General features: G+C 36.6%; 2 protein-coding genes across 2 annotated transcripts in view; one reads left to right on the forward strand and one right to left on the reverse strand.

Moving 5' to 3' along the window:
• The window catches only part of LOC141441190 (uncharacterized), a 73,424-nt gene extending 69,178 nt beyond the window's left edge, over positions 1–4,246 (forward strand). Inside the window, exon 9 of the mRNA XM_074105866.1 lies at positions 90–4,246. Coding sequence (XP_073961967.1) covers positions 90–322 — 233 coding nt within the window. The 3' untranslated portion in view covers positions 323–4,246. The remainder of the gene's footprint in view (positions 1–89) is intronic.
• Positions 4,247–5,030: 784 nt separating this feature from the next.
• The window catches only part of cutlet (chromosome transmission fidelity protein 18 homolog), a 50,161-nt gene continuing 27,697 nt past the window's right edge, over positions 5,031–27,494 (reverse strand). Inside the window, exons 15-16 of the mRNA XM_074105867.1 lie at positions 13,802–13,856; positions 5,031–9,042 (exon numbers count right to left, since the gene is read on the reverse strand). Of these exons, the coding sequence (XP_073961968.1) occupies positions 8,939–9,042; positions 13,802–13,856 (159 nt within the window). The 3' untranslated portion in view covers positions 5,031–8,938. The remainder of the gene's footprint in view (positions 9,043–13,801; positions 13,857–27,494) is intronic.

Here is a 27,494-nt window from a genome sequence, read left to right on the forward strand (position 1 = left end):
TACTTGTCTAAATTTCAATTGGTGTTTTCAAATATCGATCGGGATCTCAGAACTATAGTTAACTCTTCTCACGCCTATTCTCTCTACAGGTTGGGGCGCCCCCTGCCCTTGCTGTCCCAAGGAAGAAGCCCGCTCGACCAGCGTGGCTGAGCTCCGTCGCAAGGCGCACGAGCATTCCGCAGCTCTCTTCCACTCCCTCGCCAGCTTCCAAACGCGGGCACTGCTGCCACTGCCACTCCATCTGCCACCACTGCCGCTGAACCTCATGCCGCATGACGCGCCGCCGCCGCCGACTTCGGAGTCCTCGAAACATTTGGACTAGAATTAAAGCACCGCTTGCACACAGATACTAGACTATTGCTGATTCAACTGCTCCCGCTGCCATAGAACCTATTACCATTGCCGTTGGTTGAATTCAGATTAGAAACACGAAATTTGTTGAAAAGACCAGTTTAGGTCTGGAATGAAAAATTTGCAAGTTGCTGCGTTTCAATGACCTTTTTAAACTCGTTCGCTTTTCGGCCTTGCAATGTAAAACAACTTGCACGTTTTTCTAAAGTCGGCTAAGCATTTGAACTCGAGTTGTAAGCCATTATGCGCTCTGTAAGTAACAGAAATGATGCCACACACAACCAATCAAATGGCGTACTTTTTAAGAGCTGTCAAAACAGAATTATCCCATTTATTTTGTATGTCAATAGCTAGTTATGACGTCACGATTTTTCCCAATTTAATTGAATAACTATTTATTGTTGTAAAACAACTAAAAACGTAATTTTGCTGTTAATTGAAAATTAATCTGCTTTTCGGGGCAAATTTTTTGCGTGGAGTGCGTCATACAATTAGTTTTATGGTGTCATCTACCCCATAGATTTAATGAATATGGTGGTTTTAATTATTCAGTTGTGATACTACTACTACCACAATAGAAACTGTGTCGATAGCAGCTTCTATATTTTACTAAAAGCTCTATGAAGTCACCAATATTTTCTTCAATCACGTGCGTCACCTACCCCCGTATTGCCAGCTATTCTAATCTGACAGTTATAACTATAACCTCAATGTTATCATTCCACCTATTTCCAGCCAGTTACATTTCTTGCAACCACCATTTCTCCCGTTGCATCTTCAGCCAATTTTAGCCCCTTATTGAAATTATTCATCTACGATGTGTAATATTTATTTAATACTTATAATATCTCGTATATTTAAAGCATGATTCAGTTACTGTTGGTTGGTTTGCACTTAATAATTTATTCTAAGGAACAGGTTTCTTTCTTTCTCGCCTTTGCTCTAGCCTTTATCTGCCGCCTATAATTCGTTTTCTTTAGCATTAGAAAGAAGGTAAGCGATCTTGACGTGTCTTTTTATTGAAAAACACTTTTGAAAAATAAGCCACAGCAAATTGGTATGTAACAATTAGCAAGGACAATCATTTAAATACATGCTTTTGGTATCATAAGTAATACTTACTATGTTTTAAAAAACGTTTTTCAATAAAAAGACTCGTCAAGATTGTTTACCCTTTTTCTAATGCTAAAAACGAAGCTATAGTTGTATTATTTAGTAAAAATTATAGAAATATTACCTATGTACCTACTCAGGCCCTCATAAACTGCCTCAAAATCTCCTTTTCCAGACTATGATAGAAGAAGGTAGATCCTGTCTTTTGTGTTCTGGGTATATTTGTCAAAATAAATGTCGATATTTTGAGTGAATTCTTCGTGCCATAAATACATTAATTGTGCCAATACATTGTGCCATAATAAAACCTTAGTTTTGTAAGTTTCTTGCTCATTCCGTAATACTGTGATGAGTTAAATTATACCGTAATATTAATAAGTTAAGTTGAATAAACAAGCTATAAAACAAATTCTAATTGACTTTTAGCCTGCGGTTTTGTGAGTGAATTAAATACTCTTTACTTGGGTGCTTAAATTATTTCGACCAAAATACATCCCTCTGGTGGACGGACACATGCCTCTCGGCAAGAGAGGTCTTGGGCCATAGATCCCAAGTGGGGCCAGTGCAGACTGGGAACTACACACATACACAATCGAATTTTTTCCTATGTGTATATAGATTTTCTCACGATATTTTCCTTCACCGAATAGCTCATGGTAAGTTTCAAATGTTATTTCGCACGTAAATTCTAAAAAACTCAGAGGGTGCTTATATTTACTCGTATCTAATAATAACTGATGGGGATTCGGAGACATATATATAGGTAGAGGTACATTGAATTAATAAACCAAATATTTAAGTGAAAAAACATGAGTAAGTATGTATTAAAATATATTCAAGTGTGAGTAAAATTTTCAATTTGTTTTTTTTTTTGTAAATAACAGACCATTGCAGTATTTGACCAAAAGCTGTTGTGAATATTTCTTTCTTACGTATCAAATCTATAATAAGTTATCTTGTAAATATCACGCTGATTTCGTCACATATTTTCTAACGTGTTAAGTATTTAAAATCGTGTCGTGCCGGTCAAGCGCAGTGTTATGGTCCGTATTGATATGCGACAAATATTGAAAAAAAAAAAAAAACCGGTCAAGTGCGATACAACATTCATTAGATATTAGCAAAAAACGGCAAAAAAATCACGTTTGTTGTATGGGAGCCCCCTTAAATATTTATTTTATTGTTTTTTTTTAGTATTTGTTGTTATAGCGGCCACAGTTACGTTATACATAATCTGTGAAAATTTCAACTGTCTAACTATCATGTTTCATGAGATAGAGCCTGGTGACGGACAGACGGACGGACAGCGAAGTCTTAGTAATAGGCTTTCCGTTTTTACCCTTTGGGCACGGAACCCTAAAAAGCAAGTTTTGATCGATTATGACTCGTTAACTTCTAAAAACTTACTTACTCGTAGCTGTGATAGTTTTTCTTAATTCGAATTCGTTTTCCAATTTTTTGTGTGTTGTCTATCCTGTATAACGATTTAAAAACAATTATTTATTTAAGTACAGCCCTTGACTGACCTTGGTCAAAGATATTTTTACACTTTACTATCTTGTCGCTGGTAGGACTTGATGTTTGAACTATACCTAGTTATATCTATTGTTCCCATTTTCTATATTTGACATTGAAATTGTAATTTTAATTGTATTTCTATGTTTTGAGTGTTCATTATAGTATTTTAATTAAATTGTAATTTGTCATTTTATTTTTGTTTGTCATTGTATTTCAATTACAGTACAACTACTAACCTAAAACCTAACATACGTAATGTATTTTTGTCAGAAGATAATAAATATCTATCTGTCCTTATTATAGTGACGAGTATCTTTGACCTTGCCGGTACATGACGAAATCAGTGGCTCTATCGTTCAGTGAGTCGGTGTTCGTACGGTGTCTGTAGTTAAATAGTTCTGTAAATAAATAAAATAGTTTAAATAACAAAAAATATGTATTATAAAGGCTTTGTCGTAAGAGGACTTATTTAATATTTTGGCCGTGTATTATCAAAAAAATACAAAACAACAAAGTAATGACTCTTTACTAAACACCGCATAATCAAGTTTTATTTTAATTATTATGTTAATAACTTGAGAGGCAATTTTTAGAGTTTAGACAGTTGAAGATAATGTAACGTGTGTAACAATGTACATTTACATACAACAGTCACCTTAATTTATAGGCTATTATGGAACCTTGTCATATTGTACCGTAATATTTTATCTACCTATTCCAAAATTTCAGGCTGTTCTAAAGTTAATCCGTTATAAGTAATCCGCAGACCATATGAAACAAAAAAAATATTGTTATTAACTACCTTTTAAATGTAATTTCTTTTTATTCAAAATATATTATGTAATTGATGGCATGTTTACAAGGTATTTGTAATCGTTTTAAGCGTTACTTTGCGAAAGTCCATATTAATTAACTACCTACCTACACTAATTTATCTTGCTTCTCCGCTTCAGAAAAATGGAACGCTTAAGTAGTGTAGTTCAATGTTAAAAGGTTCCATAGTGACTTTACAAAACAAAAAAATAAATTCATTCTTGGATACGAACTCTGTAAACTTTATGAAATAAAATAATATAAGTAGATGTAACGTCCGCGCCATATTGTAAATAGCCGTAAGCGACGCGAGCACTGCACGATGCACGATTCGGGGAATTGTTGGCGCGGACTGTACCTGTAACATAGTATAAATATAATATATACGTACCTTAGGCACATTTAATTAACTAGTTGTTTTAATTATTGCAAAATAAACTATTATGTACAAGATTTGTTTCATTCAATGTGATTTAGAAACCTTCCCATGAAATATCCATAATACATGGTTAATCGATGGAACTAATGAAAGGTTGTCCTGTAAGAGCACCAAATTTCAAGTTTCTAAGACAACCGGAAGTACTGTGGGGTACTTACTAAACTATAGGGTAGGGATTCGTCTCTCTCTTTTGTTTGCGTTAGAAAAAGTAGCGCTCTCAATTAAGTTATTTAGAAATTATAATCGTAAATCTTTACTGTCGTTCTTTATAAATTTTCTATTTCAAATTATTTCTTGGAGCACCTATGAAGTGATCATGAAAAAAACCTACCTACCTAATAGCGAGTAGGTAAGTAATATCAGTCATCTCACCCAGTTATAGTTAAGAAAATAAAACATTAAAAATACTTACATCAACTACGAAATCCACGGTTTTTGACCTATCAGTCAATAGATATTAGATTGCACGAGCTCTAACTACTGAAGTAAAAAACTGCCCAAGTAGATGTCGGTGAACAAATTAACTTCATTTCATCTGTTAAACGTTCCCTTAAAAGTAAACGAAAATCAAAATTAACACGTTGTATATAAAGATGACTCTTACATAAAACAAATTGGCTATGACAGACAGACTAATAGACAGAAACAGTATGAAGCGTAGCGTTTTTCTTTTTAAGGTACTTAAAAATAATTAAATACCTACAATAAAACAAAGTATATTTCTTGCAATCACAATTTATTTGACTCCAAATAAATAGGTACCATTTGGCTTGTACCATAGTGAACCAGGATTGTTCAGCTAGTCGCTACTGTTCATAATTTAGTCGAGTTACAGTCTAAGTGAATTTTGTCATTAATAAATCATAATAACATTACACGGCCAAATTACGAACAACAATACCTGTGCGCGACTGTACGCTCAAGAACAAGTATAGTTAAAATAAATACTCAATATTAGAATGTATTTACATTGACATACACTGACCACGAGTATTCATAGATGTGCTTTACGTTTAATTTTACAGGCATTACAGATGGCATCCCGATCAAATAAGTGCAACGTAATTAAATTAACCATTTCAAAATACTCATTGACAACATTGACATTAGGATTGGGTTTCCAATCATAATTTGATTGCTTAGTAGCGACATCTCTTGTCTGGGTGAGCGGTTGGTTCCGAAAGAGTGTGACGTCTCTCGATGAGAGCGGAACATAGATGTCGCTAGTGCTGCTGCATAAGTAGCGTAGTAGAAATAAGCAACCTGAGATATGTATGTATAGGAAAAATTCGTGTCTAGATTCCTGTCCAGCGGTGGTGTAGGGGTTATAGCACGCAGCACGGATTGCTGAGGACCTGGGTTCGATTCCCAGCGCTGGTCTCTTTTTCTGGTTTTTCTGTGCATCCATGTCTCAGTTTGTATTTTCGATATGAACATTGACATTATTTGTGTCACGTCTGTAATTGATTAAATAATTAAATGAGCCAACAACAAGCAAGAGTGTAACGTCGAGCCTTTCGATAATAGCGATATTTCACCTGTCAAGAAATCCTCATTAATCTACAACAGTCAGGTAAACACCAGCAGGTCTAGAAACTAATAATAAATAAGACCTTTTTTTTATTGGCTTCCACTCTTGCCGTTTTAGCAAGACGTATTTTGCCAATGTATAATAGACCTATCGCCTGGGATAGTGCAAATACGTTTATCTAACACACGTCAATCGTCACTACATTGAGAAAATCTTCTCGTATAACGAATCAATACTTATGTCTTTGTTTATATTTGTACCTACAATAAAGAGTTTACAAACATACAATACGTCAGCAAAACAGAGTCCTGAAATAATGCTTATAAAGTTCACACAGAAAAATTATCGATTTTAAGATAGGAGCTTATTAAAAGTAGTGACGAAATACCGTGTACCTCTGCACTGCGTGTAGTTTCACATAGGAAAGTTTTTTATTTCGAAGAATTTTGAGTAAAAATTGGACATTGGTTAAATTTGTCACATACGTGGAATTGTCCAATGCGCAACAATGCGCAATGTAGTTATGCGCATTTGCACTATCTCCGACGCTATGCAGTTTTTAAGCCGTTGAGTATATTTTTATGAAATCGTATTCGATGCACATTATGATTATGATTACTTGTAAAATGGATAAAGTTAAAATATAGTATAAAAAAAGTTGTGCACATATTTTAAAATACTCATTCCATCTGTGTGAAACACTGTACGAGTATAGGCATATTTTTATAAACTAGATCGCTTCTCATTGATACATAATTTCGGCGCAATTGGACTAAATGAGTCTTTGTAAAAAAAAAACATTTTAATACAAACTTTGTACTTGCATTGTTTACTTCCCTGTCTACCAAATTTCGAGTAAATGGGCAGATTTAAATTTATTTAGATTAAGATTTAAAACTCGGACATCTTTACGCAGGTCTGTAGTTAAAATTTGTATGAAAGTTTTCCGTTGTGACAAAAAAATTACCAATAGGTACACTATGAACAGATGTGGGTAAAATTCAAAGATTTTACCGTATCAAACGTACATGCAAACACTGCAAGTTAAATAAAAGCTTGAAAAATGATTTTCTAACACAACAATAACAACTTATGTATGTACAATTTTTTGTCAAACAAATCATAATTTCAAAACTCGACAACAGTTTCGGTTGAAAACTTTTAATATATTACAAGCATTCATCCTAATCTTAGTCAACCATTTTAAAGTCCATTAATTTCCATGATTTACAACATTTTTGTAACTGCGGCAAGAACAATCGTGTATCTCGGAGTTGTGCTGTTACTCATTAGTAAGATTTCTCGTAAATTTACCGCGATGTATTTATGAAGCAAGTTTTGCAATAAACGGTTGATGGCCGTTTGCATATAAGATATACTTATATACCTATCTTCAAACAAGATGAATGTTTTTGCTTTATCATTATTTAAATGGAGAGAAGAGAAATCTTTTTCTACAATGTTCATTTTAACGACGGAACTTTTAATAAGAGTAATTTAAATGTTATCTTTATGCGCTCATGTTTTTGTCTTATCTTATCTTCGTAAATTTAATTGAGTGTCGATCGATTCAAATGAAAAAAAAACGAATGATTTAATGTTGTCTCAATGAACTCTATAGTGATTTTAAAATTCATTTTAACTTAAAATCAATAATTGTGCATCGTCTAAGATGCTGTGAAATACTAATACAACTATAAATATGAAAAGAAAAACGCATCTTTGGGTTAAGGGTTCTATAATGTATTTGACACAACGATCAAATTGTTATAAGAACTTTTTATGAGCTATCAAAGTGTGATTCTCATAGATTTTGCATAGTGTCGTACCTAATACTGAACTGAGTTCTCACTTAACTATTAGCCAATTAAAATAATTATTTATTTCAAAGATATTAAAAATCAAATTTTACATATTTAAAAAATATTTTGTTTTACATTCTTGGAGTTCAATAGTGTTATCAAATACTTCATTAGTGTTTCCTTAACATAGTTCCAGAAAGTGTAAACCAGATAACACGTACGTTTTACCATCTTCAGAACCTCAGAGACATTTTGTGACCGTGCACCTACCCTCAAAAGCGAAACTAGCTTCAAGATTTATGCACCAAGTTGCGGCGCAGGTGCCGGGAGCTAAGTTTGCAATTTACTGGCGAATAAACATTGATAACAATACAAGTTTACAGCTTGCTGCGATATATGTAGACGACGGACGGGTGAGTAAATAAATTGGAGTAAAACTTTTGTTTTTAATTAAATAAATACATTAACTTGGGACGCTTTCTACTAGGAGCGTAGGATGCTTATTAACTCTACAACAGTACCGAATAGATAGCTTGATTAAATTCACGAAGGATGTTATGAAATCTACTACATTTAGCCACAAAGTCAGCAGTGGTTAATAGAAATAAGTTTTGTGCAAAAAAAAATTAAGACGAGCTATTTTGTGCTGACTGTACTTTTTGTTGACTTCACTTGCATTGTCTGTATTTACTTGCATTCAATTTGCATACGTTTACCAAATTTCAAGTCAAGATTAACTCAAAATTAACTTGCAAGATTTGAAACAAAAAACAAATCCATACTTAATATTATAAATGCGAAAGTGTGTGTGTTTGTGTGTATGTTTGTCCGTCTTTCACGTCGAAACGGAGCCACGAATCGACGTGATTTTTGGCATAGAGATAGTTTATGGGCCAGAGAGTGACATAGGCTACTTTTTATCCTGGAAAAATGCATAGTTCCCGAGGGAATAGCGCGCGATAACCGAAATCCACGCGGGCGGAGCCGCGGGCAAAAGCTTGTAAAAAAATAGGATAGACATGGTGGATTTTACATAAACAAAGGTTAAATAATGAAGTAAATGTGTCGAAACACATCTAACTTGTCAAGTCTTCAAAAATTGATGCAGCATTTCGAACGTTACAATGCTAATACACTGCTAATGCTAACACTTAGGTAACTGTGATATGTGTCGATACAAACATTAGGAAGATTAAAAGTATACATCAGTTTGTAAAGAATAAAAAAGTTGGAAATGGTAGTAAAAGTTCGATCTGTAACTTAGAGCATTTTATGCAGGACATTTTTACAATTATACAAAACAACATAATTACTCTTACACTATAACTACCTGTCTAATATCTACACTTACAGAAAACGATGGTCACAATACTATAACAGGTCTTTCGTACGCACATTTCTTCTGACCGCGTTGTTGAACCCCTCTTGGTACTGGTAGAATACGCTGCTCGACGAAATAACATCTGAGACAGCGTCTGCGCAAAACAAAAACAAATAACATACAGGAGATTTGTAGACTTTTTACTCATTTTTTACATAAAAATAATTTGGTTAAAGTCTTGCAAGGAAAACTAAAGTTAACTGAATTGTAAGTGGAGCTAACTGAATTTGAAGAAAAAAAAGTAATTTCTCTGACAGACTTTAGTTAAGGCCTATGTAAATAATTATTTAACATGTAATTTTATTCCATCTTTGCAGTGAAAAAAATTGAAAACTAATGAATAGAAGATTGTTAAACGATTTTTTCTGGCTTCTTATATTTTGTTGAGCAAACGTGCTAATAAATCATCTATATTTAAGAGGCTATTTCACCACCCATTGATTAATTTTATTTGACTGATAAATGTGATGCCGTCTCCATCTATTCAAACCAAACAAACAGAGACGGCATCACATTTATCAGTCAATGGATGGTGAAACACGGGGTTAATCTAAATTAAACAGATAATGGAAAATAATATAAAAAACACATTTCGCATAAAAATAAGATATACTCAGCGGCAAAAATCTGGCCCTTAAATGCTCAAATGTATTTTGTATGAAGAGTGGCCCAAATTTTGCGCCGCTGAGTATAGTACATTACAATACATACACCGCCTCACAACTTCCTTGGCTAAGCCCTTTAGAAATGCTTAATTAATTCCAACAAAGACGCCGAGCCAGCACAAACGATTAGACCATTACGTAATGTTTGCGGGTAGCAGATGCGCTGCAATCCGCCTCGTGTACGGTAATGTTATGTTATGTTATGTACCAATTAAACAAACACTGGGTTCTAAGCTGCAACTAATGTCGCTAATGGTAAGTGATAACTCATTGTGTAATAATGATAAACGCGATGTCATGTAACATGTTATGTATTATTATGCGTTAGCATAAGTAGTCGCATGGCGGATAATCGTTGCAAACCTTTCGGTAATCATTCATACAGAAACAATGAGGTGTTCATAAAATTGGTTATGATTTTTCAATAAGCTTTGGTTTGGTAAGCATTGATTTCATGATATAAAAACATTTCTTTTTCGCGACTTTCGTTTATAATGTAATGAAACGATACACTACTAACATGAAATAAAAGTTTAATTTATTTATAACTATTTTACAACAAACGACTTATAACGCTGAACGAAATGAGTGATAATTACCTAGACGTTTTGGCCACATCGCAATAGTCGTCACGGTAGACCCCAACCACTGCAATCGAATAAAGTCGAAAACCGTCGAGTAATGTACTCCATTCGTTAAGCGTGATAGATAAGTCTCGGTTGTTGTAAAGATGCGCGAAAATAACGAAAGTTAAAAACATTATTTATTTCAATTTGATTGAATGATTTGAATTTTAATCAAGCGATAATGGAGCGTTCGGATTAGCAGGAGTCCGACTCTCATTCGCCCGGTCAATATTCTGTGAATACACATTATGAAAAAAACGTATGACATATCTAACCAGAGCTCAGTTGCATTGTACTTTTAGAATTCAACTGGGTCAAGGCATGAAAGAAATTTAGCTTATCAAGTGTCAAAACACCATGTCCTTGTCGACTATACGACACCCACACAGGCAGCCGGCACGAGCCCGTACAAAACGCTTCGCAGTGTTTGCGCCAGTTAATTACTACATTGTGCTCCGTAGATGTCGTTACATAATGCATATTCTTTATTAACATATACCTTGATTATCATTCCCTTTGTAAGTTTTGAGTGCTTTTCAGCTTTAGAGCGAGTTTTTAGATAAATTACCTACTCTAGTTCCAACTCTGTATTCATTTTTGACGAGTTGCCCATGAGTTTGTTCGTGTAAAATGCGTTTATCTATCCCGCGGGATAAAAAATATTATTATTATGCTATTTTCCAAGGTCCCATCTGTTATTATATCAAAATTATTCAATTTCGTATTTACCAACTTGGTGTCCACGTCACCTCTCGTATTTTTTTACAATTAACATAACTGAATATGTCCATTATAATGGTTTCATAAACAAGCACCTCAAACAAGAAACAAAAAAAAAAACGAAATTCAAGAATGATTTTTCCTATCCCATATTATTCTGATAATGAGTCAAAATAAGCCAAGTCTATAAAAACCTGTTTACCTAGTATATAGAGTAGGTATACTTACTTACCTATCACAAATAAAGACTTACCTAAACCTTACTTAACCCACCGCACATCTCATAATACAATACAATAAACACTGGTATCAAACTGCTAAGTCCTCCCCCCTCCCCCCGGGATGCAGGGGAGGGGGAGGGCACACAACTCTGAACAATTCATTTACACGCCGGTCTCATTATAACTTCGCCTTATTGTCCGTACTGCGGGAGTATTTGATTTGTATGAAATTTTTAATTAATTTCTGTCTGTCGTCGACGAGTTTTGGGGAAGCTATAGGGATTTCATATTTGAATATGATTTTGGCGTGAATGTGATGTAAGCTATAAAAATTGTAACAAGACTGACTGATTGACAAACAACGCGCAGTTAAAGTAGAGATTTAAATTTAGACAAATCTAGGTATTGTTTGAGGACTAGAGGGCACTAAAAAGGAATTTTTCGAAATTGCCACAGGATATGTAGATGGCTCTGCGGGAGAAAAGCTGCGGCATAAGCCTACTTTGTTAGGTATTTACTTTAGGACCAATAATTAATGTTCTACGTTGACTGCCAAAAACACATTTGCGTTCGAATTATTTTCAAATGAATCATGACTTGGAGAAAAATGCTTTTTACATTTATTTCCAATTCAGTAAGTACAAATTTGCACCATTTTCCAGTGATATCTTCGAGCGACGTGATTTTAAAAATCGGTCCCCTGAAATAATTTAAAGGCAACTTATTTTGTAAAAAACACAGAGTTTAGTTGTCTTCAAGTGAAAAAATATCTAATGAGCCCAATTATATTACACGTCAGGCGTCAATGTTGGAACTAGCATTCTCAATTCAGCCTCGATTCCAAAACGCACAGTAACCACAATAGTCAAAATACCTAAAACTTCCCAAGTACCTCGACGGAAAATAATTAATTTTCCGAATCAGATTTAAATATTAAGCATCAATTTCCCCGACTGTACCGGCAGAAACAATGTAAATGTAGACCGGGAGCGAATTCCGATTCAATCCCATTACGAATCGCGTTGAGATTATTAAACAGTCACCTTAACGAGAATCGGGGGGGTGGGGGGCTCCAATTTGTCTGAGCACAGATATGATTATGTACTTATAGAAATTTCTGGATTGTAAAGGCGTGGTTCGGTCGGGACCGTGTTTGAGTTGAGCCACCTAAATTGTACGTTTTAATTAAAACAATGTTTAATTCTGTGGTGTAATCCGTTTCATTTGTAATCTACGAGGTCTTAGAGGTAAGAAAAGTGTTGGTGGAATTCGCTACCGCTGGATGATTTGCATTTTTTTTTAAATCGATAACGAGATTTTTATGGATCGGATTTATACCAGAGCGCTGGGGTGTTTTAACGTTTCAGCATTATGCTGGCTGAGCCAGTGTCCGATTAGCAACCGGAATGACACACATACCTTCGTGTTACACATTTCTTTGTAATAATGGCTGTGTCTTGTGTTCTTGTGAATAAATGTATTTTTTTTTCTTTCTTATGTACAACGATTCCTTGATTCGCCGTGCCGAGCGTGCTTTGTAAATTACACTAAAGTACCTACTCCTGGTCAACACCTCTATCACTTTAATTAACTCGATCGAAATCAAAGTCACAGACAAAATATATTGTTCAATGTATAAGGCAACACGTACTTATGAATGAAAGTCAAAAAATCTACCACCAGTTCGAAAAAACTCTCAAGAAAATCCGACAAGATACAAAGTCAGGGCTACAGCACGAGCCTCGGACTGGCGCGGGTATCGATTCCCGGATCCAACATTTATTTCTGGTTTCTTTAATGTGTTCCATTTAGTAAAATAAAACTAGACGTACTTTTTAAACTTATAATAGTTATAATACAAGACCAAGATTCCCAGTATACCCAGAGCCTAAACGAAAACAATATTCCCCAATCTATTAAAATTTGCGACGAAATTATACACGATTAATACTGGCGCGGCGGACAATCGTCGGGGATCAGGTGTTCGATTCCCCGAGTGTCGGGGAATGAATATTAACAACCCTTTCGGGCGGGTAATTGTGAATAATAGCTCGGATGTAACTCGACGTGAGATTAACTTTATGTGATAAGGTGGCTGGAATTTTTGTGGGGTGGGTTATGTTGATAGTGTATTTTGTCTGAATTCTGGGAGGGTATAGGCTCGGGTAAAATCGGAGGTTTCGGGGAAAATGGGGATTAAGATTACAGTTCAGATTTGTCATTATTAGTTTGTCTCTGGGAGACGTTTATGGTTAACAAGTAGGTACCTATACCATGAAACATAAGTTGTATTTCCCGGGGAAAAACGTTTAACCTAACTTAGGATCTTTGTCATGCCCAAACGTAAGCCGAAAAATCTATCAATACATATGAAAAGTGGAACATTCGTTCCTTTTTGAAAACGGTGAAAACTATTATGTGGATCGCCTGGTAAGTGAGAATGAGAACCCACGAACACAGAAATTAAGCATCAAGGACCTCAAAGACTGTTAAATGGTTGTATTTAGTTCATTAATTTTGCCTACTCTTGAGTTTATGGGTACATTTTGTAATTGAGAATATAATCTCGTAACATGACAATATTCTACGTATAGTTAGTTGTTTTAAGGTAACACACTCACCTGTTTTTTGCACTTGTGATAGAGGGACTATGCGGCCGAAGAAATCTTTATGGACCTGAAACAATGCAATAAAATATTGTTTTAAATATTTGTATTTACTACGAATTCGTATTGGACCATTGTACCAAGTCTGCAGCTTGTCCTATGGTCGCCAACGAAATACCATATGTCTAAGGCAATCTGAACTACAATCGCATTCAACATCTCTTTCTACCTTCATCTTATACCGTCAGATAGAAAGAAACGAGCAATCGATCTAGCTGGAGGGCGTCTGCATTGCCTGCTAGCATGACTTAATCGATCAAGGAACAGAATTGCATACGAGGATGGTTCCTTTCCATAGTCAATTCCACCATGACTTCCTTGGCAAATGCATGGAAGATAAACATGACTTTGCAGCAACTCTACCAGGGTTTCGACTCGATTCAGTTTCGACTGTACATCCCATTTTATTAGCCAAATAAAAATACCAGCCAAGTATCAGGTTAACTTAGGGTTCCGTACCAATTGTAGGACATAACACTGTTCGAATGGCAGTTTGGTGCTACGCATTCGAGTTCTATCAGAAAAAATGTAATTTTAAAGAAAAAAATCTATTGACTGTGACCAATAAGAACCTAAAAAATTATCATAGATCACCTAGTGACAGCAATAGGGTTCCAATTGGTCATCATCATCATATCAGCCGTAGGACATCCACTGGACAAAAGCCTTCCCCATTACTTCGGTTGGAAGCGGATCATTCGTCCTACTTGTTAGTTTGTGGACGTCCTACGCCAGTATACAGTAAAAGCCCGCGTAACTATGACCCCACCGGCGTCAACCGTTCCAGCAATTAGTGCCAAACTTGGAATTAAAAATAAAAGAAACACGATCGCCCCGCGGCAACCGGCGTCGTTAGTGTCGCCGGCACGAGATGTCGTTAGCGCTGCGCAGGAGTGGTGCTCAAGCGAGGCTTTGTGGCGTCGCGTTACGTTAATTGCTAGTCTTGATACTTGTAAGGCTGCTGTGATTTTTAACACGGTCGGGCGGTTGGATAACAGCTTCATACAGGCGTAGGTTTCGTAATCATACTAATGTGACTTATTCGAAAGTTTGTGAGTATGTTTGAGTCTTTAAAACATACTAAACGATAATAAAATAATTATAATGCAACTGAATGCTGTTTATCAATACTGAGTCAACTCACTGTAATTTTTTTTTCTTTCCCCGCGTTATATTTATGGCAACAATTTGCGTTGCTACACGGTTGAGTCTTTGGTCATTGTATACTTAGTTTTATCTATTGCTACTGATCTTTATCACTGTGTATGTGTACAAAGCCGAAGCCGGAGTAACTCATTCTCAGGCCCCCAAGACACAGGTCTTTACCTAGTTTGGGGGTCAGAATAATTGACCATTCCCGCGACTTCTCTGTATAATCTTTCCATACTCATTGAACATTGTATTATGCTTAAAGTTGATAGTACAATAAATCTTTTTTTTTTGCAATACAATGTCAACTGTAAAAATTATTTTCTAAGGGTTGATATTGTATTGCAGAATTAATCAGGGTTGACGCACTATTGCGTAACAGCATCCAACTTTGGACTCTTCAAGGCTGCAGTGAATAGGCTGTTACTGAAACAGTGAGATACTTAAGGGCCTCATCTGCAGTTTTTATCAGGGGTGATAAGGACCAATCACGGGTCAGTTTTATGTAAAAAAAAAACAAATAGTTAATTCGTTGCGGCGATTGGTCGTGATCGTATCGACCTAGTTTGAAGGTGCCTTAAGACATATAAAATATGTACTCGTAACAGATTAATAATAATTTTCCCTATAATTGTTTACGATCAAGCGCCATCTTTACCATTGGAAACATACGAAATATGACGTAATTGTAAATGTATTTCACACTCGTGTGCAATGCGGTGCTACGTGCCGCTGTAGCGCTCCGTAGAGGCGTAGCGTCGTAGCATACGCTACGAACTGCAGCGCGCTGGGAAAATATGAAATGGGATTGAAAATCGAACGTAATATTTCGGCTTTTGATTGAATTAATTTGAGTAAAAAATAGGTTCGTTTTAGAGACGATCAAATTTTTTTGAATTAAAAATCAAGTCGATTTGTCGCTTAAATTTAAATATTGTATAAATTATTCTAACTACAAGTATGGTGGACGTGTAGGCACATGTTCCGAAGATATTCTTGTTTCTTTTTCTTCGTTGCATTGTACTCAGCAAATATTGACAAAAGCATTAATATTGCCATTTACAAATACATGTGTAAATTGGATGACAACCAGTCCTTACTTATAAATTTTCATCATCATCCCAGCCTATATATATACGTCCCACTGCTGGGCACAGGCCTCCTCTCAGAACAAGAGGGCTTGGGCTATAGTTCCCACGCGGGCCCAGTGCGGATTGGGAACTTCACACGCACCATTGAATTGCTTCGCAGGTTTGTGCAGGTTTCCTCACGATGTTTTCCTTCACCGCAAAGCTCATGGTAAATTTCAAATGTATTTGGAAAAACTCAGAGGTGCGAGCCGGGGTTTGAACCCACAACCCTCTGTTTGAGAGGCGATAGGTCAAACCACTAGGCCACCACGGCTTTTACTTATAAATTTTATCGCCATTAAATCTCAAGCCTTTATAGCGGCGTAAAAAACAGCGAGAAGAATAATGAAGCGATCTCAAACAAGAAATAGATGTTACTGATAGGCAAACAGTATCAGTAAAACAGTGGGCGATGTCAAACCAATTACTAGTTTGTTAGAGGCACGGAGTGCCTACAATTCGGACGCGTGGAGCGAGTTACGAGCTACAGCGGAACGAACATACCACAATTTACTCTGCCACATATAAATAAGAAGTAGTGTGATTGAACATATTTTTTTAACTAGTAGTAAAATGTAGATGTGAGTATCAAGACCGGTAACCTTAAATCTGCCTATTCATGTTTTGCTCGTCGTTTGCAACGACCTTGATAATAATAATTATCATCATCATCCCATCCTATATACGTCAACTGCTTGGCATTGGCCTCCTCTTAAAAAGAGGGCTTCGGTCGTACTTTCCGCGCAGCCCCAGTGGGGATTGGGAACTGCACACACATCATTGAATTGCTTCGCAGGTGTGTGCAAGTTTCCTTACGATGTTTTCCTTGACAGTAAAGCTCGTGGCTTTGCCCTTGTAGGATAAACATTAAACTGCAAATCCTACTAATATTCAATTCATTTACTCATAAAATTCATACAAGAAAGTAAGGTAATATAAACATGAAATAAATGCGAAAGTGAGTGTTATGTGAGCAGCGAGACTGATTTGAATGAAATATGGTATGTAGATAGCTGGACACTTTGAGAAATACATAGGCTTCTCTTGAACCCGATATTCCCACAGGATCGGGATAAAATGTCAAAATTACAACCGCTCCGTGAAACTCGAGAGACATGAAACTTGACGCGGTTATTTTGTACACAACGTTAATGAAAACCACGTTGTAATTTTCTAGAATTCCCATGGGAAATGCGGAGCCGCAAGTGAACACTACTACTAATATAGTACATACTATATTAATATACTAGTATACTATCCTAGTATACTATATTAGTATAGTATAGTAGTACTGTACCATACTAATATCCTACCGCTACAGCTCGCACACGGCACCATGGCGTAACTTCGTTCGCCCGCAATATTTCCGATTACGCGACGGCGGCGGGCGGTAAATCGCGACATCTACCCGCATAAACACAATTTGGCACTCATAAAAGTTACCGCGCGATGCGTTACGGCCCGCCGCCCGTGCGCGATGATATTGTCAATCAAAATGAAGGTACATTGTGGGATTACTTGGGCACTTTGTTACGGCGCGGGGAATCCGGTTGGAGTTTAGTGCGCCGATTTTTTAGGAGATTGGTGTTTCATAGTCTATTTTATATGCACCAGGGAACAGGTAGAGGCATGATATTGCAATCATTGCATTGCATTCATAAGTGCTTGTTATAGCCTAAATTGAATAAAGATATTTTGACTTTGACTTTGGATTGCTCGAAACAAGGTCACATACAAACACTTAAGTCTAATAATTGTACTAATAGTGTAAATGCGAAAGGTTAGGAGTAATGATTTCCATGACATTTGTTCTTCGGTTTGGTATCTCTGGAATAACACATTGGCTACATTTTATTATAATTTTCCCACAATATCGGGAACCTGAATTTGATGTTATGAAATATTACACTGTGTTTTTCGATCATATTTTTGGGGATTCTCAAGGGAATTCAGGTACCTATTCCAATTTAACTTCCAGATTAAAGTTTCACGTGAGTGAAGCCGCGGCAAAACCAATAACATACAAAATTATAACCACTTTATGAAAACCGAGAATATACTGTTTTACAAATTTTGTAACTACTGTGTACCTGTATAACCTACCTGCGTAATTAGATTAACTTACACCGTAGAGGCAAGTGAAAAAATGAATCACGAAGCGTAATATAAATTCGGCCAACCAACATGTCCCCAATTGACTCGCTGAGCCGTACCACCGAAATCAATTTGCGCGATCCATACTTTCAAATATTTATCACAAACATATTTCAATGGCGGATAACATTTTTCCGGGCGGGCGCACTGCAAGGGGGTACCTACCCCCGAGGGTAGGTTAGGTAGGTTCACTAGTACCTACCATAGCTTGAGTAGTATCGCCCCGCCCGCAAACAATACAATCAGAGCCAATCTGCCGCGCAAATAGGAAAATAGACTGCGCGCCGAAGCAGGGCCGCCTCGGGCGAAGCACTTCTCGTTTGTTTTACGCGAATTACCAACCAATTGGAAATAGGTGATGTGGATTATATAAATATGGTCCGATTATTAACTCGAATTTGGTAAGGGGATGTTTGCTCCGTGCGAACTGGGATCGACTTTCATTAGAGTAGGTACTTATTCGAGCGTCTTTTGTTAAGATTAAATGTAAATTGGCTAAGTAAGTTAGAGGTGCAGATTACATGCCTTTTCAATAGCCCTGGTTCTAAAGAGTGAGAAACGGCCGGTTTTTAACTCTTTGGGACTAGAACTATAAAAATAATTGCCACCAAAATTATATTTGTAGTAGTTTAAAACTTTCGAAAGTATCTGAGTTAACCCCAAAATAACCAAAGGATCTCATAGGAATGAAAAATACTGAATTCGAGACAAACTGTTAAATTCCGCAACCGCAATTGGTGATGAATTAAATCTATTTTGTATCAAATCACAGGTATACGTAGGTAAACATATCGTGTGTTTTATATGTGTGACATAAAAATGCCTCTTCCATCTCCATCACTCTTTAACAAATTCCTGACAACATCTGACGGATATCTATGTTACGACCTCTATTTATGTTGTTAGATTAACTTTATTATTCTATTAGCTAGAAAAGTTCGGTACAGTCGAGGTCAAAGATATGTTACACTTTAGTGCCTTGTCGCTGTCACTTTCTTGGTTTTGTTTAAAATTGTCAGAAGGCATACAGTGACAAGGCCAAAGCGTAAAAATATCTTTGACCTCCACTAGTACTCATTTTCTTTTTTCCTTCAAATCGTTCATGTCCAGATAGTTCAAACAAGCTCAGTCGAAAAAGCCTGGCCTATATCGAAAACAATTTTCAATTGTTAACCCTACCACAGCCCAAATGCGCTCCACAACTTCCCTAGAACGTATCGCGCGCAATTTTCCGCCGGTCATTTTTCATTGTTCAGAGTTAGACTCCGCAATATCTATTTGCGGGTACTCGTAAATAGAGCCCGCTTGTGTTTACGAGCTATGGGCATTGGCGGATTACAGGCGCTGAGCTATGCGAGGGTTATCTTTAATGCAATTTTTAAGACGTTGAAATTATTTTTGTCAGCTTTATGATTTCGATACGATCTTTTTTTTTCAAATTTAGTACTCAGGGCCGTATTTATAACCCCTACACAGACACCTATTTATCCTACCCCACAGTTATCACAGAAAACATCCACGGAACAAAAGTATAAGTAAGAACATAAAAAGGCACAACATGAAAAAAGTTAAATTTGATTTCTGTATGCCGTATGCCAAGTGTATTTATTGAGCCAAATTCTTATTAAAATGGGCGTAATTATGAAACAAAGGCTTGAAGAAAAAATTACTTCAGTACATAACAAAAGTCCAGAAAACATAACATAACCTCCACTCGAAGAACGGCCTGGCAAATTGGCCATTACGTCGTAATATCAGTGCCACATTCGATACGCTAACTCATTCTCTCTCATTTACTGGCCAACAGATATAGAGAATGTTTCCAGACTACGGGCAAAATATAAAAGCTTAAGATGCTGCCAAGTTATACCCGCAGTCCGATCAGAAAGCGTAGACATTAAAATAATTGAGCCAATTTCTTAGTAACTGTCAGTTATTTACACAAATTGCAGGATTATGGTCACAGTCTGTAGTGAAATTATTAATGCGACAAAATTAAATCGCGTTATTCAATTCAATCAACTTTTATTCAACTTTACATGTTTTTTTTTTGATCAGGTAAAAAGCCGAATCAATGAACTACAATATTTTCATTATGCCTTTCCGCTATTAACTGCTAGCAAGGCAAAAATATTTAGATAAGTTCATTGATTCCACCTCCTGACCTCCGCCAGATTACACACTTCAGTCGGATATTAATCGCTGGTTAGTGTTAAATTAAAAAAAAAACCTATTTGCAACACCACTCACCGTATCACCTTTTACATCTTCTTTGTTTACCGCGCCCGAGTACGTATTGTCCTCTATTCTCTATATTCTTATTGATATTGTTACAAGAATAGTGGTTTTATTTCATAGCGAAGGGTAATAAAAGCAAACAATAACGACCGAGCCCGGGACAAATAGCCTTTAAGCACATAAACATTCATGAGAGGTTGAAGATAAAGGAAAAAATATCGGTTACGGCTATTTACTATTATTGAAGGGCCGGGAATCACGGGCAATAGGACCTTTAAACGATTACGAAAAGGGTTACTACTTTGCTACAAGTATGGAGATTGTGTACCTATCAAAAGTAATAAATAATTCGTAATACTTAAAAAGTATTTTTCCCTGTATTGTTTTTGTAAGATGGGTATTTTTGTAAGTCGTATTTCAAATGCCAGAATATCGATAATGGGTTGTCTAATGGGTAGTTTCTTGTGGCGCATTCTTCTTGGCAATGATGGTCTATCCGAAAGCGCTGGCAGTTTTAAAAAGATTGACGTGTAAAAGAGCCCATTGCGGCACTGAATAAATGATTTGAATTTTCAATTTGAATTTGAATCTAAGTTATCAGTAAGACTACATTATCCAGGATTTTTTGCAAATTGACGGGAGGTTATTTATTTATCTCTCATCAAGTATTTAACTTTTTAACTCTGGTGGCACTACCTATACCGTTGACGTAATTTGCCACCTAAATTTTATTTACCCGCATTAAAACCACGAAGAGACAGAGACTTGGAAGCGCTAAATTTTATTTACCCGCATGTAAACCATGAAGAGATAGAGACCTGGACGCGCTAAATTTTATTTAAACCACGAAGAGATAGAGACTTGGACGCGCTAAATTTTATTTACCTGCATTAAAACCATGAAGAGATAGAGACTTGGACGCGCTAAATTTTATTTACCCGCATTTAAACCAGAAGAGATAGAGACTTGGACGCGTTTTAAAAATTAACAACAAATACGATACTTAGGCACTAAAATTAATTTATCATTCAAGTTTTAAGAGATAGCCCATCGATAGGTACTACAATGTAGAAAAAAAAAACAGATCGGTTGGCCGTTGCTCCGAAAACAGACTTTACTTTTAAGAATTTGGAACTTGCCAAATAATATCGAATCTTGTCATTTCCCCCGTCAAATAAAAAAACAAACTTTCTTGTAACACAATAATTCATCAATTTAAGCAAATAACAAAGCGGTATTACAAAATTACATTCGATTTACCGCCCGAGCTGTTACCGGTAACTTTATTCCCTCGCCCGTCGAATGATCGATCGCCTATCAATGTCCATAGAGAATTTAAAAATATAATCTCATTTTTTTAACGGAGCCATCCAGCGATCTAATTTAAAAAGAAATTTTCGACGTGGAAAACGCTGTAAGTAATTTATTTTCTTGTCTATGGTTTGCAAAGCTTCGGTAGTAAAATTGTGTTGTTGTATTTGATAAATTCAATTGTTATTTTTAGCATAAAGTGCGGGACTAAAAATTAGGCTGATGAAAAGACGCCTTGAGTTTCGACACTTTATTATTAAAATATTTACCACATTTTGTCAAAAAAACTTTTATCGGTTTTTTTTCCTTTATTAAAATTGTGCCGTTATTGGCGTATGGCATTTTAAGACAAAAAAAACTGCAGTTTCTATCAACACTAGGTACCGGATGGTGTGTGTTTGTGTGTGCGTAAGTGTGTATGTTTGTTACCTTCTTCGCATCAAAAGTGCTGAACGGATTTGAATGAAATTTGGAATAGAGATAGTACTTGGTTAACACAAAGGCTACTTTTCATCCAAATGAAAGCATGGCTTCCGTAGAATAGTATATTTATTTTTACCTTTATCAAAAACGCAGGTATGTACATGACCATATTAAGCCACGCACAGACCTTTTAGTTGAAGCACCCTAAATCTTACAATTTCGCCATATTTCTCCCCGCTTCCAACTGGTCATCTCAAAGCCCCTAACATCATCGGCACCCCGCAAAAGTATCAACACGCAAACAGTAATTAACCCGTTGATTTAAGCATCGTCATTATGCCGGAGCCTGGCCGCAGCCAGCAGGGCTTTCATACTTGTTTGCTAATCAGATAGGGTCGCAATATGCCACATGTTTGTACTGGCGAGGCCGTAAAAGATTCGTGGGGTTTTTTGTGTGGTAAATGTTGTGTTCTCCCGTGTAGTGGACGTAAACACACACATGTTTAATATATTCGATAAAATAGCTTAGCCGAATATACACAAAAAAAAAACATAAAAATCGGTCAGACCATTTCGGAAGAGCTGGGTTACAAACACGACAATTTTATATATTAGAAGATATGCCATAGCGATTACTTCGCAATCTATTCAAACAATTTCGACAAAAAACTAAAGCCTATTTTGGGTCTAAAAATCAATCTTCAAGAGAATTAATTTTAGATAAGTAAATAGATAAATATATGTTTTTAATATGTTTGGTGGCGCTATATTCTTCGAGAAATAAGCTTTTTACTATATGAGGATATTACAAGTTAATTTATTTCAGTTGCTTTTGCGCATTTTTCCATTGAAATATGATGTTGATATTAAAAAGTGCAAACACCTAGCACAAATAACCCCGTACTACTTTGACAACATAAGTGCAGGTTGTGACAGATGATCGAGTCAATAAAACGTTTATGATCCACCCCAGGATGAATACATTAGTTTCCAACGCCCGGCAGACCGCGAAAAAAAAACGCCTCAGGCAACGCACATGGCTTCCAATTTTGAAAATTATACGCGTGTTTAAATTTCGTACCGCATTATTTGAATTTGGGACCGCGCTTCGGGTAATCGGACTTGGGATTAGTGACAAGATTAGTTACAATAATAGTGTGAGGGTTGTAAATTGGGACTGTAATCCTTGTAATTCGGGACGAGATGAAAATTACGGGGTAGCACCCGTAATGTTGTTACGACAAAAATGTCTTCAGTATTTAATGAAGATTGGATAGACCGCTAATGGGTGGTCCTTGGAGAGGATGGGCGAGACAAAATGGTCGCTCTTGAGTTAAATGAAATTAGCCGCGTAGCGTAGAATCGGCGTTGCCATACCGTAAATAATGAGAAAAATAGTGTTACAATTATCTTTAAACCAGTTTTTTTATTGGTTATGCTACTTATACCTTCATTTCAAATTTCAAGTTTGTAGTACAACTGGAAGTAGGTGCTGTTTAGCTAACAATTCGAAACATTAGGTATTTGCTTTTCAATCTAAGTAGAATTAGCGTCAGAAACGTGTTTTCTATATTTTTATGAAATGTTCAATCGAACGCAAAGATTACTTAAGGTTAAACGTCTCCTGTTAAAACTGTTTTTTTAACGTTAATTTTAATTAGCACATGAGCACTGGCAACCAAAATAGCATGCTTGCACCGAGCGCCATCCAGCCACGGTCTTTATGACATTATTCGAATTTTGAAAACGAACGGCCCACAGCCCCGCGGGCTTTTAGCAATCCGCCCCTATTTGTTGCCAGTTCTAAATGTCAGATCGAAATAGGAATAGAACATAGACAATGTAGGGGCAGTTAAGTTTTTGTGGAGAAATTTTTGCTTTAATTTCATGTTCTACTTTTTATGTTCTAGTCAAACAAACTGGATTCTTTGGTGCTTTCATTGTCTTTGTTTTTTTTTCTGGAATGTAGCGCTTCTTTTCATTTAATTTAAGAAAATAGTTTATCGATCTCCTTTAACTGTCTCCAGTCTCAAGTGGCGAGGGGCTCTGCGAGTTTTCTTAATCAAGTCCTGAAGGCGGCTTAAAATATGCTTCCTATATTCATGCAGTCATTCGCCACTGACGCAAAATATTTACGTCTGAATCCAAAACATGTACTAGAGCAGACAACAAAAATTATTTCAAACGAAATACGAATTTAGTTAGAATAATTTCACTGCATTAATGCAATCCGAAAAAAGGGGTATTGCCAGCGTAAAACTCGCTAACAAGCACCGCAGCGTCGGCGGCGATCTAATTTACAATTTGCTAATTAGTGACCAACCGAAGATTCGGTTTCTTCTCGGCAAGATTTCGGCAAATAGTTGGCCGAAGCTTCAGTTTCGTCGAAACCCTGTGTTTGCACGCTGCCGCACGTCATTTGAGTGAGTAGGTAAACGCGATTGGGTAGTTGCGGGAGGCTGGCGACGATTATGATGTTGAATATGAAATAATATATTTTTCTTGCATACTCCTGTTATTTTTTATTTAATACGTGTTAACTGTCTGCTTTTGTGTAAAAAGCAATTCTAGTAAAATAGGTTACGGTTTTGACACTTTGCACACTAAAGTAGATTTATTGTATCCAATACAATGTCATCTAAAATCCAAATTATGAATTAAGTTAGTACGAGTATGTACCTAACTAGTCACTAACTACAGCTAAAATCAAAACTCTCAACTAAAATTAAAAGCGGGCAACGAAATTATTTCAAACGAAACGTCTAAATAACCGCGCTGCATTGATGCAATCCGCACAAAGGGGTGTTGCCAGCTGAAAAACTAGCTAACAAGCGCCGCGGCGCCGGCGGCGGTCTAATTCACAATTTGCTCCCGCCCGGGGAACGTTCTAAATTCAAATTTCACCATGCTCCAAATGAATTCGTTCGGAAAAGAAAATTGTATGCAATAACGCTCCCTACGAATGTTGGGTTATCTGTGGGTGGGTTGTGAGTTAAGGGTTGTGGATGTGAATTTGAGGGTTTATTAAAGGTTTGTGAAGCTCAAGATTGTTTTTATTAAAAATTACATTGAACCAAAATTACATTGAACCACTTTTGCTTTAGTACTTTTTGTCACAAAACCAAATCCGTGTAACTCGGATTTAGCGTTTAGTGTCTCTCAGGTGGACTAAAGGCTAACTCGAATTTAAAATCGGAAAATGTCAAAGTCTATACCATAGACTATACATTCTCGATTAATTTTTTGACGGTGGTAATTTTACACTTCCACTGAACGAAATATAGTTAATTTAAATTTGATGATAGGTAGATCTCATCTACTAAGAGAGCTAAGTAGGTACTTAACCAACGGACCTACATTCCCGTAAAATTTAGACATGTAATCCAAGTAATTTTTATTTTTTAACTATACATTTCTAACTTAGTTTGTTTTTTTGCTAGCTTAAACTATTAGGTAAAAAAATACTTTATATAATTATTGTTTTGAAAAATTACTTTCTGCCAGCAATGAGAAAGACTGGTAATAGGTATAAAAAGAAGTGAAGACATGTAAAAGAGCCCTTTGCGGCCTACTCACAGAATAAGCGCTTTGATTTCAATTATTATCGCATCTTCTCAGTGGGACTACTACGAAAATCGCAGTTCGTGTCGTTCTCTCTGACATTTATACTATTTACTACGAGAATGAGAGAGACGGTACGATACGAACTTCGATTTTCAAATTTTGAAGTAGGCCCTCAGATCTTTACTCGTTTCGCATCAACTTAGCATGGTCCCTCAAGTAGGAACCTACTATACAGGATTGATTTAGACATTTTACCGTATTTTTGACCTAGAAAATATATAAATAACTACAGAATACCAGAGGACGTATTTCAACGGGTTTAGTTGACCTCGGGTGCCACGGTAAATACCTCTAAAACGATTTGAGTCTTCAGGCGATGATTAACCTATACAAAAGGTACAAAAAAAGTAAATACAACTAAAACAAAAACAAAAAAAAAAAAAAACAACGCACATACAAAACCACGTAGACCCCGCCGACCGCCCCCCGCCCCCCAAACAGAATTACTCAACACACCAATTCACCCCGCGCGAACTTATCAAAATAAATAATTCAGGTCTCCAACCGACGTTCGCGATCTATTCGCTATCTATCGCTCGCATAATCCGCATGACGGACGACGCCGCGCCGCCACCGGGACGTGGAAAAATCTCGCCCTAACCGAATAACCCCTTCGACCGCACCACGAAAAACAAAACACATTTCCACCAACCCAAAAACAATAATCCTATCTCTTTTCAAAGTAAGCAGTTAGAGAAAGATGTGATGATACAGCGGGCGCTACCGTTAAGCGCGGCGGGTTTGATGGTACCGTGTCGCGTTGTAGGGGGAGGTTAGAGCCGGCTTCCGATTGGCCGCCTCCCCGGAAGGATATGACCTATAGTTTTTCTTCTTAAGAACTTCCTCCGTCCATTGTGCGCGTGATTTACGAGCGGGCGGGCGGCGGGGGCGTAGATTGATGATTGCCAGTATCCGGCCGGGCGCAATCACATCTGCCCGGCTCCTAGCAATTTCCCCGCATATTCGTTTACCCGACGTATAATAGGGGCACTCTTTCCGAGTCTGAGTGTTATTGCCTCTATTATGTGAGAGCTTAATGCTGAGAGCAAACCGTATAAAGGTTCACGTAATCAGAGGAATGATATGGGTTTTATGAATGTTGAAATTGAGTAAGTAGATGTTGAATAATGATCGCTGATTGTGTCGAAGCTTTAATCGCAAATTATGATTTGTTATCTCAAAATCTGTAATAATGAGAAGATTAATCCATTTGCAACTTGGCAATGTATCAAAGGGTTCAACAATAGAATACATTATTTAAGAGAAAAAAGCAACGAAAACATTTCCTCTCTACTCGATTTTAGAACGGGACAATACGCTAGTATTAATGAGGTTTCAGACTTGATAGTCATTAGTCTGAATCACGTTGTACACTCAGCAGTACAGATCAAGATCAGTCAAGATCACCAAATACTTGGAAACATACAAAATAGTCATTACCAGAGACTCAGTCTAAGCGGTTCCGAGACATCCATCGTGTACAAATATACCGGGAGCACGCACGTCGCCAAATACTTTATAACATTCAAGGCGACATTAGTACCGTAGCAGCCAAAGTATCCAAAAGTGTGGGACACCACAGGCAAATTGACTTTATTACACACCGTATAAGGTCCAAT

Source organism: Choristoneura fumiferana, chromosome 23 (assembly GCF_025370935.1).
Source record: "Choristoneura fumiferana chromosome 23, NRCan_CFum_1, whole genome shotgun sequence".
In the NCBI taxonomy this organism is placed as follows: domain Eukaryota; kingdom Metazoa; phylum Arthropoda; class Insecta; order Lepidoptera; family Tortricidae; genus Choristoneura; species Choristoneura fumiferana.